Raw genomic sequence first — 12,514 nt, 5'->3', positions numbered from 1 at the left:
AAATCCTCTAAACACAGGGCATCTAGCAAAATGTACTTTCGTGTGTTGCACATTTCATCACACCGCACAACAGTTTTGAATTAAATTGTGTGCCAGCAAATGACTGAACCATGTAAAAATGGAAGATACTCGCGATGAAGCAAATTTAAATTTTAAAAATTGCTTTTTGTATAAATATTCTTGTGAAGAGAATGATGGCTAAGCTAGAAAACAGCACAGAGCACAAAAGAGAAGAGAGAAGTATACCCAAAGATTGAATGTGGCCAACAAGACTCCCAAAGGGAAAGATGAAGGGCAGCCCTGTGCATTGCTCAGGAAATCAACATAGCTACTTTTGCTTTTAGTTCACTTAACTTTAGGTATACACAGCAGAACCCATTTACAGGTGGTAATAATAACAGCCACTAATATTTATTATTTCTTATCATCCAATTAACATGCTGTGCATTTTATATATGTCATCTCATTGAACTCTTACAAAAAATTGGGTAGATATTATTATTAACCCTATTTTATAGACAAGGAAACTAATAACTTTTCAAAGGTCCACAACTAGTAGATGCAGGTTTTCCTGATGCTAAAGTCCATACTTGTTGCTATTTTTCTAGGCCATCTTTTGTTGTAGACACATAAAGGTCTCTAACTGCAGGTGCATGTGGATTTAGGGACTAGTAATGTAAAGCCTTGTTTGGCCAACTGGCTAGAGAGCCAGATACTCAAAGCCTCAACTCTCTGAAGAGTTATTAGTCATCTATTATTCTCCCTGATCCAGTTTGTTTCCCCCAAGGAACTGCTGCATTATGACTACAGCATCACTCTTTAAAAAAAAATCTAAGAGATGACCATAAAATACTTTCAAAATCACTCCTTAGGAATCACAAATAATATTCTGCTTTGCCTTGAACTTGAGAAGTGCTCATTGCTAATATAATTATTTCACCAAGATTTTTTTTCTTCTCTTTCTAAAGGGGTACCCTGTGGCCAAGTATAACATCTTCTGTATAGACAGAAGTGAATAATTTAAAGCAGGGCGAAGCAGACACTTGCATACATGCACAGTTGGAAGAGGATCCATGAGAATCACTCTTAGTCTCTATTAGTGGTAGTCCAGCTTTCAAGGACTTAGGTGGATTGGATTCTGTCCCTTTAAGTTTCTATTATCTATTTAACAAGAATTTATCTATTCATCCCACCTTAGCAATGTCTCTCTAGATGGGTCTCAATAGCCTTTGGGAAGTTTGTATTATCTGGATACCACCAGGCCAGTACAGCTATTAAGATTAGGCTGTCAGGCCAGGTGTAGTGGCTCACACCTATAATCCCAACACTTTGAGAGGCCAAGATGGGAAGATTGCTAGAGGCCAGGAGTTGGAAGACCAGCTGAACAACATAGCAAAACCCTGTCTCTATAAATAATAATAATAATAATAATAATAATAATAATAATACAAAAATTAGCTGGGCATGGGTGCACGTGCCTACAGTCCCATCTACTTGGAAGGTTGAGTGGGGAGGACCATTGAGCCCAGGAGTTGGAGGCTGCAGGAAGGTATGATTGCACCACTGCACTCCAGCCTGAGCAATAGGGCAAGACTTTGTCTCTAAAACAAAATCAAAAATAAAAAAAGAATGAGCTGTCACAGAATCCTCCCAGGACCAGGGGCTGGCAAGAAGTGAAAGTCCCCTGACAGTGCCCAGAGAGTCACAGGCTTGGACCAGCTTTCTCACTTCTGTGCTCTTGGTCCCTGGTGACTGTCTCCCTGGCTTGCTTTCTGTTGAGCCCTTCCTATTGAGTTCACCAGCAGCTTCCCACCTCACGCATAGGAGCTTCTGAGGGATGCTGGCCAAATGCATGAACACGAAACCCAGCAAGCAGAGTCAGGCCACCGCTCTGAGAATCCAGGACAGCGATTCTCAATCCTGGGTGCATATTAAAATCACTTGTAGAGTTTTTAAAACGAAACAAAACCCAGTGCTCAGTCTGCCTCCATCCCATCTGCCAGGTTCAGGCATGTCTTAAAGCTCCCCAGGTGATTCCAATGTGCAGCTTGGGTGGAGAAGCACTAATGAGAAAATCAATTCCTTGCACCTTTGCACTTATTAAACATCTCAATTATAGCAAAGTGGGGCAGAGTGCAATTACTTTCAGCAAAAGAAGTCTAAAGAAAATGCCTCCTCTGCAAATGCAAAGAAACTCCCTTCAGACCCTGTTGGAAGAAACATTTCCTATACCACAAATGGCAAAGGGAAATCAAAAGAAAGACATGATAAAATGAAAGGATGCCTAATGGCTGCACTGGGATATAGCTAAAAAAAAAAAAAGAAAAAATAACCTCTTAAGAAATTACTGTTTATTCAGTTGAACAATATCCCTGCCCATTGGCAAAAATATAAACCCACCCTCTTGGAAGGCAAATAATTTATTTTTTATTTTTTCCTTCAGATCACTTTCCCCTTGGCAGGAGAGCTGCTTTGGTTGGCAGCAGGCGAGCCATGGTGAGAGCAGGTAAAGAGGGTGTGAATGACTCTGTGGACTGAAGAAGTCACACTCAAAGATGTGTGAGCAGAGGGGCACTGTCGGGGCCTCAGGATGCTCTCTTACTTTTTACACTCCTCCCAGCTGTCCCAGTGCCTTTCCTGGCAATCTAAAGAATGCAGCTTCATTCAGGACCAAAGACCAATCCCAACAAAGCTTTTCAACAGGATAATAAAGCCCAAAGGCAAGACTACCCTGGAACTCAGGTGACACCAGTGGGTAAGATCTGTGTCAGCAGGGCCCATGTTTGCATAACTCCCCACTGTGTACCCAGCCCCAGCAGAAAGCAGGTGCTGGTGGGTATCTGCTGAATGGATGAATGAATTAATTTCCCCTTGGGGGCTTTGTATTTCCAATCCCTTGGCATTTTTGTGTAGTTTCTGGCTATAGGAGGCACACGTGGGGCTTTTTTGGCTTTGTTTTTTCATTTTTATCAAAGCCAGAATCAGCTGGAAGAACTAGTGATGGGGGAGATACCCAACCCCCTGACATCCATGACAGGAGACTTAATTCAGAAGAAAGACCTAGCCTAGTGAGAGGTACTTGGTCCCACACTTCACAGAAGACGTTTTGTGTTGTCTTTTCTCAATGAACTTGACCACGTAAGATATGTACTAATCCTTCATTTCAAAAGGGCTCACCCCCACCATGAGCCCTTCCTACACAGTACAAGTCCTACTGTCTCCCACCATGGAAATTAAGTCATTATTGAGCTAAGGATGACAAAACCTGGGCCAGTTACTTTTTATTATTTGTTATTTTATTATTTATTATTACTATGATAGAATGATACTCCACTAAGGTGAGAAGAAACACATTGCTTAACATTTAAGGATTCCCAAGGATCTCAGTAGTAATACCTGGACATTTTGAGCTAAACAAAAGAAGCCCATCATTTAAAAAAACTAAGTTTCCTCATGGACATTATGGCCAAAATAATACCAACAATGGATGGAGACGAGACTCCCATCCATGGTGAAAGTGAGGCTATGATGAAGAAGAGCTTCCAGACCCACGTGAGGGAAGAAAAAGGGTCCCTAACATCCGCTACACTTAAAGGCTGCCTATATGCCTGGGGAGTCACAGTTCACAGATGAAAACATACTTCTCTTCTAGAGTCAGAGTTCAAGATTCATTTCACAAGTGACCAATTCAGTAGTCTGGATTTTTCAAAATTTGCTCCAAGTGATCTGAAGTGATTTAGTTACGACTTTGCTGATTTTGCTCATTATGCAACATAATGATAAGGCTGAGCTCACAAAAACAGGCACAGCATAGTAAACAATAGAGAATTCTTTATATGATGAACACTTAACTGAAGTTACCAGACTTCCTCCACACAGTCTTTAAGGTTACAGAACACAGAATTTGTGGAGGAACACTAGAGAACTTCTCAATCAACTTCTTACTTTGTAAAGAATGTACCCATGATGAAGGGCTAAATGTCTTACCAGTGCAGCCAGTATTAGAAATGTTTTCTTTGTTTTGAATGAAGAGCTGCAATTTGCCTCTTTGAAAGTGTCACCCAGTGGTTCTGGCCTGGCCTTGCTTCACAATACAAAATAAAGACATATTCCCTCATGTTTTCTAAGATGTGAATTCAGCTCCCATCTCTCCTTGGGCATGTCTTCCCCAGTTCCCTGAATTATTCAGGTTCTCAACTCCTTTCCAACCTGGTCTTGCTCTTCTGAATGTGCTCATCTGTCCATGCCCCTTGACCATGTTTCTAACTTTTAAAAAAATATATTCACATAAATGGCTATAGCAATTGAGATTTTAAACTAACCTTTTCTTATGTAAGTTAATGTAGTATGCTAGGCAAAAACAAACTTTCTAAATCAGGCAGTAAAAATTATTAGGAATAAAAAGTGTCTCTGTTTTTGTTGGTGGTGGTGGTGGTGGTGGTGGTCTACATTCACTGTTGAAACCCAGCCAGCCCCCAGGGGGTGCTAACTCTGATGGCATCCTACGTTTTAACTGGTGATTTCTTTCCAATGACTGGGACTTCCAGACCACAGACCACATCAAAGCTTAGAGAAGCTTATCTGGAAGATATGAAATCACAGGTAGAAAAAAGCAAAGCATGGACAGTGATCTTTGAATGCGTCCCTACACACACACATATGTATATGTGTGTGTATATGTATGTGTACTCCTTCACTCCCTTCAAATTGGTATGTTTGTTATATTCTGGAAGTAAGTTAGGAAACAGAGAATTCTAAACTTCTTTGAAAGTGTCCTTCAAAAAAACAATGTCTCTGATTCTGGTACAGCCTTAACCTCTTACAGGTAAGGGTTTAAATGAATCAGAAGCCAACCAGTATGAGGTTTTGTTCAATAGTTCTCTAATGATTAGATACAAGAATGACACAGACACCCCCCTGTGGTGAGGTGGGAGAAATGTAGTGCTCACAGTTAGACACTCACATGGGGGAAAATAAGGGATGCCCTTGCCCCAGACTTCATGGGTGTGAAATTCAAAAGCAGAAAAACTATGCCCAGACAGCCAAGGCTCACTGAGATGCTAATTGTGGCAAAGTGATGCTGTTCCTTGGAAAACACACTCCTGACATCTATCTAGTGTTGATGATAGGGCAGGATCTCCCTCCCCATTACTGTCATGGGCAGTGCTCCTGCCTGGATGAACAAAAGGATTGCAAAGGTGCGTGCATGGCTTCCTCTGCTATTCCACTGCTCCCCAGAAACTTGTGTGTGAACCAATAGAAGATGTACATGATTCAACACAGTATAACTGCACTTCTCCTTTGCGGACAAACTTTTATCTAATGTGTATGTTTATCCTACACACAATAAAAAAAGATGTCCCTTCCCATACTCACAATTCTCTGACCTTAACCCCACAACATTAATATCCCCAATATCTTAGAGATTAATAAAATAGATACGTTTTTAATCTTCCATTTGTCTGTCATGTACATGAATTATTTCTTAGAAGTAGATATGCTTTTAATTTTAATAATTCATTAATAAAACATAACTTTTTAAAGTAGTACTTAATATAAGGAAAATGTTTTTTCATTTTTCCACTGCCAACCAAATGTTTGATTAAATTGAAACCTTTTCTTTTCTTTGCAAATTAGGGAATTAGACTCAAGGGAATTCTTATAACCCTGTTAGTACTAACTGCTCTTTTTCTATCAGATTTTTCAATCGGATTTTTTAATTGAGCAAGAAGAAAACTACAATAATATGTGATTAGCCTTACAGAGCACAGACTTTCTTCTTTGGAACATCACCACAAGAGAGGCAGATTATATTGACACAAGTTAAAAAAAAATTTGTTCCTCTTAGAGAAATAGAAATGTTCAACTTACCCGTTTTTTCATTTAGAAAAAAGAGAATAGTAAACTATGCCCATACACTAAATGTATAGCTTGGTTTCCTGTTACAGAGACAGTTAGGAGAGAAAGGATGGTGGCAAAGGAAAAGGAAGAAGAAACAGGAGTGGGAGAAGAGAATGAGGAAGGAGGGAGAAAAAAGAGAGAAACAGACAAGGAAAGGGAATGAAAGACACACCCAGAAAAGGAAAAAGGACAAGAATGGTAGCCGAGAGAGAGAGAGACAGACAGACGGCTGTGGAGGCAGTGCAGGGACCTGGGCTAAATTCACCCTTCCCATCACCCCCTTGGGTCCCCTGAGCTGTGGGTACTCACTCAGGCTATGACTGTCCTTTCACAGTGGGTGAGCTTATGAACTGCACTTTCCAGCTTTCTTAACTGTAACCCTTTGACCTGAGGAAACCCCTCTTTTAGGGGCATCATCGTCATCAGTCCATGGGGGACATATGGGGAAATCCCACTCTGGGCCTAGATGGCAGTGGCCTGAGCACCTTGGCTTGTGAGCCACAGGAAATGGAAGGGCAAGGCAGACTTGTTCTGGGGATGCTTCCCCACCACAGGAAGCAATCCCAGGCCTGTGACCTTTTGCAGATGCTTACCTCCTCGACCATCTGCTTGACTTTCTTCTGCTGGCAATGCACCATGTCATCTAGGTGTCTGATCCGCTCACGGAGGCTGGCTGATGCCTCCTCCAACTGCTGATACCTAACACAAATAGGAGAAAAAAGCAAATGAGTCCTAAACCAAAGCAGCAACAGCAGTAGCAACAGTCACAGCTTTAAAGAATATTGCCAAGAGGGCCAAGCATGGCGGCTCATGCCTGCAATCCCAACACTTCAAGAGGCCAAGGCAGGAGGACTTCTTGAGGCCAGGAGTTTGAGACCAGCCTGGGCAACATGCCGAGACCCTCATCTCCACAAAAAAAAAATAAATAAAAATAGAAAACATGTATCTTTTGGGGAAGGTTTGGTAAAAAAATAAATGTAAATTTAAAAACATTTAAAAATACTTCCAAGAACAAGAAATCAAACCCTAAGATCCACTCTTCTTACCTTATGTGATGACCACACAAAGTAGTGTGATTACTAACAAACTACCACACCAGAGGAGCACAGGACTATTTTTCAAGTTCCCATTTGCAAGTTTTATCGCATATAAGGATGATTATTTTCCAGGGACTGAGAGATAATTTTTTTGCACCATTTACAGATCTGAGAAGCTCTCTGTTTTGGGGTTAATAACATATTGGAACATCTAGTAAATTACTTTGAGGGGAGGATGGAGAAGAAGGGGTCCAGCAACACAATAAAATATCTGGAATCAATGGCAGAGTACCAAAAAGTCTGGAATCACAGTTGCTCTACATATCCTTTATTTTTGGCAAATGTGGGACAAGTTGAAAGACCTTCTCTACATCCAAACAGAACAAGCCACATCACAAAACATTTCATACTTTTGTTTTACAACAGCACAATTTATTCTCCAACACTGCTTGGACTCTTCAGTTCTCTGGGGCCGCTGGGGCTGGGCACTGGAAGAAAGGTCTGGTGGTCTAGTTCCCGTGCCCCATCTCTGCCTCAGCACTATGTTAAAGACTAGCAAGCCTCCCATAACTTTGAAAACTCTGAAATTGCAAATGAGGAAGGAAAAATGGGTATTTTTTCAGCACATATTATTTGGCAGGCAGCAAGCCCAACAGTTCTCTTAACAATAGTAACCTAGTAAGATGGGCACTGTTATCACCGTCATACCCGTCTCCCCCGTTTAAAGATGAATTTCCATGTGGCACAAGCAAGACTCAGGGAGGTTAAGTTGCTTGCCCAAAACACTCAAATCATCTCAACCTTGTTTTCCTTCACTAGAGACCCCTGAATGGCCTCTCTGCATTTTGATTTCTAGAAGAGACAGCATACTATTCCATGTTTTTCATGTAGGGCTTTATATACTCACTGCCAGAGGATAATGCAAGGTTTTACTAAGCAAAGTTTGGAAACAAAGAAAGATGTTTTAAAATTGGTTTCCAAAGCAAATGGTATTAGTCACAGTTGATGAGTTTTCCCATCAACAAGGTGTATCCTGTGGAGTTCAAGGCGATGGAGAATATTAATAGACTGAACTTTTGCACTTGTGAAAGTATTTGATGTGTTCCACTACACTAACAACCAGCCATGATCTGCAAGATGTGGCTGGAGGCTTCCAAAGAAACTTGTTCCATATTGGAAACTCTCAGCCCAATGTTATGTATGCTTAAGTCTGTAATAAGGGACAACCACACAAATGAAAATGCAAGGGTCAAATGAGGTCATAAAAACACAGCGTGTCCACAACCTAAATCCATTACAAGACAAAAGGCATTACGTCTTACCTTTCCTTGTCAGAATCAGTTAACTCCCCAGACATTTCTGTTTCATGTTCTAGGAGTTGAAGTTGCAGTTGATGACGTTCCTTAAACAAACAGAAACTGATATTTTAATCAATGGATCCCAAGTTTGACAGAGAATGTCTATTTAGCAATTCTACCACTAGGGAGTCCAAGTCTATATGACACCCCCTGGGTTTTACACACCTGCTCAGCAAAGCCCAAACAAGGCTCAAAACTTCCAAGTCTGTTGTTATTTATAGATATATTTATGGGTCAGAGACAAAACATCCCAAATAAAACCATTCAAGATTCATTTTCCAAAGTATTCCATCAGCCCAGGCTCAGTGAAAATTTATAGCTCCAAATACTGATAATCAATACTTTAAATTGGTGGCTTGTGATACTGCAAAATTCTTTATTATTTTCTGAATCATCAAGAAAAGAGGCTCTGGAATTCTGGCAATATCCTATATTCTAACCTGTGGTGTTTACACAGGTGTATTCACTTGTAAAAATATGTTGTGGTCAGATTAATGGCCCTCCAAAGATGTCCATGTCCTGATTCCTGAATCCTATGTGTTATCTTACATGGAGAAAGGAACTCTGCAGATGTGATTAAGTTAAGGATCTTAAAATGGGGAGATCCTGGGTTATCCAGTTGGGCCCTTCTAAGGAGGAGGCAGCAGGGTTAGAATCAGAGGGAAGGAGCCTGGAAGATGCTCTGCTACTGCCTCTGAAACTGCAGGAGGGGGCCACAAGCTGAGGAGTACAGGTGGCCTCCAGAAGTTAGAGAAGGCAGGGAAGTGCATTCCCTTCTAGAGCTTCCAAAAGGAATCCAGCTCTGCCAACACCTGGATTTTAGGACTTCTGACCTCTAGGAATGGAACATAATACATTTGTGTTGTCTTAAGCCACTAACCTTGTGGAAATTTGCTATGGTAGCAATAGGAAACATACATGCACCAAGCCATGCACTTTGTACACTTTGCTATATATACGTATATTTAGAAGTTTGCCCAAAAAAGAGTCTGGAATCATTTCTTTGGACAAAGCTGAAAAATGTTCATAAACACATGGTGCCCGTCATAACTGAAATTGTGCTAAAAACACATTACAGATGTTAGTGTAACAAATTTCCTTAAAATGGAAGTTTATCAAATCCCGCTCACTAACTGGGAGATTATTTTACTTTAGGTCCTTCTCTAAGAACTAATGTTCCTCATCTTTATGTTCGGAAATTCCACCCAACAAACTCTTACTAGCTACATAGATTCCAAACCTCTTTTCTACCAAATTATTAAAAGCAAATCTTTGAAAATTTAACTGCCACAACTTCTGAAGCTGTAAGCAGTGGTATACCAAGAGGTAGGCCAAAGGGGTGGGGAAGCAGTCCACCTTGAGCAGGAAGAATATATTATCTCTGAAATATTTTAAATAACAGAGGTAGATCAACTTTGACTGGGGGTTTTGTTACTGTTTTTAAATCTCTACAGCAAATGCACATTCTTATGGCCTGGCCTGAGCAGAACATTCCTCCTGCCCCTATGTGGATGGAAGTTTTACATTAGCCCTGAAATAACAGTGATAAAAGCTTTCACAAGTGAATGCCTCCCTACAAAAAAAAAAAAAAGAAAGAAAAAAGAAAAAGGCTGTCATAAAGTAGAGCAAGGTCTAACTTACAGCACACTTTTAAAGTTTGTTTTAAATTGAGGTACAGTAAATCTTAAGTGTACACCGCACAATTATTTCTTACATTTGTAAACACCTGTGAAACCACTGCCCAGATTAAGGCATAGACTATTATCTGTTCCCCAGAAGGGTCCCTGGTAGAGAACACTCCTTAAAAGATTTTTACTGATCAGAAAAAAAGGTGTTTGAAATACAGTGCTCAACAAGAGAAACAGTAAACTAAGGTATATGGCAGAGAAGCCATTCAAAAGCACATGGTTTGTCCTTGAGCAAAATCCAAAACTGAGAGCAGGATACGTGCACTGCCACAGCCCTGCCTAGGGACATGCCATTCATGTAGTGTGAGACAGGGATTTGGCCAGATTCCTGCTCTCAAAGATTTATCCCTGAAAAGGAAACAGTGTAAATTGGCCTATCTAATGTCAGTTCAATAAATAGAGCATTTCTCTAGCCTAAATGGAAGGGAAGATTTAGAGAAAGGACAATAAATTTCCAATCACTAAAGAAGAAGCCAACACCACTTGGGGAAGGTTTTGTGTTTCCTAAATGCTGGCAGGGAGGGCTGGCCTTACCAGCTTCCTAGCTCTACCCATTTATCCCACATGAGAGCTCCACATGAAAATCAGTGGGGAAAGACAAGAAACTTTCAGAACCTCAAGAGAGCAATGAAGATAAGCATAAAATGGGTCGAGCTAAAGACAACCTGACTCTGAGGGTAGACACTTAGGCAACCTTGTAACAGAGTAAAAATCATAGCCACAAATGATTGAACTCTTACTATATACGAGGAACCATGCTTAGCAGTTGGCATGGATTTTTCTCATTTATTGCTCACAAAAGCCCTAAGAATAAGAAGTACCATTATCAGCATTTTACAGAAGTGGAGACTGAGTTTGGAAAAATCAAGTAAGTGCAAACAACTAGAAAGAGACACAAGATTCAAACCCCCAGGCTGTCTGATTCTAACGCCTATGTTCATAACCACTACCTGTGGTCTCTCTGTATGACGGCGTCTCCCCTAGACCACCCCGCTATGCTGCCTGCTCACCTTGCTTCTTTACGCTGCAGAAAAACCTGCTGCCCAGAGAGACAGCATCTGAGTTAACTGGCATCTTCTGCTGTTGTAGGAGGACAACAATGTGGGAGGGAGCTCACCCAAGTTCTAGAAAGCCCCCTTGTTGCCCAATCTTCACCACCACCCCCTCTGGTCAATACTAATGTTAGTCCTGACTAAGCCAATCACCTACTCTTCAATAAAAGATGGGATTCTGTTTTCCCAGGGGGTAGAAGTGAGATTGTAATTGACTCTTTAGTTTGCCCAAGTCTCTCCCAAGTAAAAACCTAAAGAGCTAAAACGAAGCACCCAGTGAGCTCTGAAGCTCCAGAGAACTGAATTTCATGCAGTTCCCATAAGTGGCGACACCTCGCCTTGTGAGGGGACAGTAGAGGGGCTTATGCTGCAAACACCATGAGGTAAGGCGACCTCTTCTCAGCATCACATGAAGCCTGACAGTGACCTTGCTCTTGCTGCCCCTCCTCTGCTTCCATCATCAGATTGGAGATTCTCGGCATCCCGAATGAGTCACAGGGTGCTAATAATGTCAGGGTCTTGGCAGGTCACTTCTCTCTGCAAACTCACATGGAGCCAGGGAGCCATTCCCAGAAACCAGCCACAGCCTTGGCCCTGAACTCCTGGGTCCAGAAGTCAGCCATCACCTGCTAAAGGTCACCCATCCTTTCTCTTCCTTCTCTTCCTTCCTTTCCTCTTTCCTTTCTCCCACCACTTCCTCCCTTTCCTCCACTTCCTACTTAATTCCAAGCCTCTTCCCTTTCTCTAGACAGGCTTCATTATCCCAGCTGAGCTCCCGCCTTCCTCAGGTTCCCCCACCACACTCACCAGCCTGCTTACGACACCTAGAGAAATGGGGCCTCCCCACTCCCTTAAGTCCCCAGCGTGTCAAGGAAAAGCCAACCCTTGAGGCACATGCCCCAGAAACAACAGGGTTGCTGTGTTGATGTAACACCTAAATAGGGCTTGATAATTCAATGGATAAACTAAGTTCACGCCTGGGGCACCAGCAAAGCAAGGCTGCTAAAATATTAATTTTTCTAAAGAATTTCACAATAATATTTTTTAAAAGCATCAAAATAGTTACCATGGGAAAAATGAGAACTTTGTTGGACTTTCTTATACTTTATTTTATAGCTTCATCTTTTTTTTTTTTATTGCAAATTTTGGAGGTGAGAAGAATCCATATCCAGGGCTTCTCGTATCTCAGATGGACCTACAGGGAAAAGTTTGGGCACGTGGGCAATAGGCCCAACGCTGTGTCCTACCTTTTCCATGCGCTCAATCAGCCTGTCCAGCTCCCCGATCCTCTGGTCTTTCTCCTCTAGGCTGATCTCTGCCGCCTGCATCTTTTTATTGGCTTCTTCAATCGCTTTCAGAAAACTATTGGTTTCTTCCTGCAAAAGAAATATACTCTCCTAAGTACAGGCATGGAGTACCGAGGCTACTCACCGGAATCCAAGCAGCTCTGGCCTTGCTAGATCATAATTTCTCTTTAA

The 12,514-nt window shown here is 41.5% G+C and overlaps 1 protein-coding gene across 3 annotated transcripts in view; it reads right to left on the bottom strand.

Annotated features, from left to right (window-relative positions):
* Nucleotides 1-12,514, bottom strand: part of MYZAP (myocardial zonula adherens protein) — a 97,454-nt gene that overhangs the window by 42,123 nt on the left and 42,817 nt on the right. For all 3 annotated transcript variants that reach the window (XR_008513607.2, XM_024232475.3, XM_024232476.3), the window contains exons 8-10: nt 12,284-12,412; nt 8,261-8,340; nt 6,495-6,600 (exon numbers count right to left, since the gene is read on the bottom strand). Coding sequence is in view for 2 of the 3 variants with exons in the window: in XM_024232475.3 (XP_024088243.2) it covers nt 6,495-6,600; nt 8,261-8,340; nt 12,284-12,412 (315 nt within the window). In the remaining variant the exon portion in view is untranslated. The remainder of the gene's footprint in view (nt 1-6,494; nt 6,601-8,260; nt 8,341-12,283; nt 12,413-12,514) is intronic.

This window comes from Pongo abelii, chromosome 16, assembly GCF_028885655.2.
Source record: "Pongo abelii isolate AG06213 chromosome 16, NHGRI_mPonAbe1-v2.0_pri, whole genome shotgun sequence".
Lineage (NCBI taxonomy): Eukaryota > Metazoa > Chordata > Mammalia > Primates > Hominidae > Pongo > Pongo abelii.
Note: the sequence above shows the minus strand (reverse complement) of the source record. Positions and strands in the feature narration are given on the sequence as shown.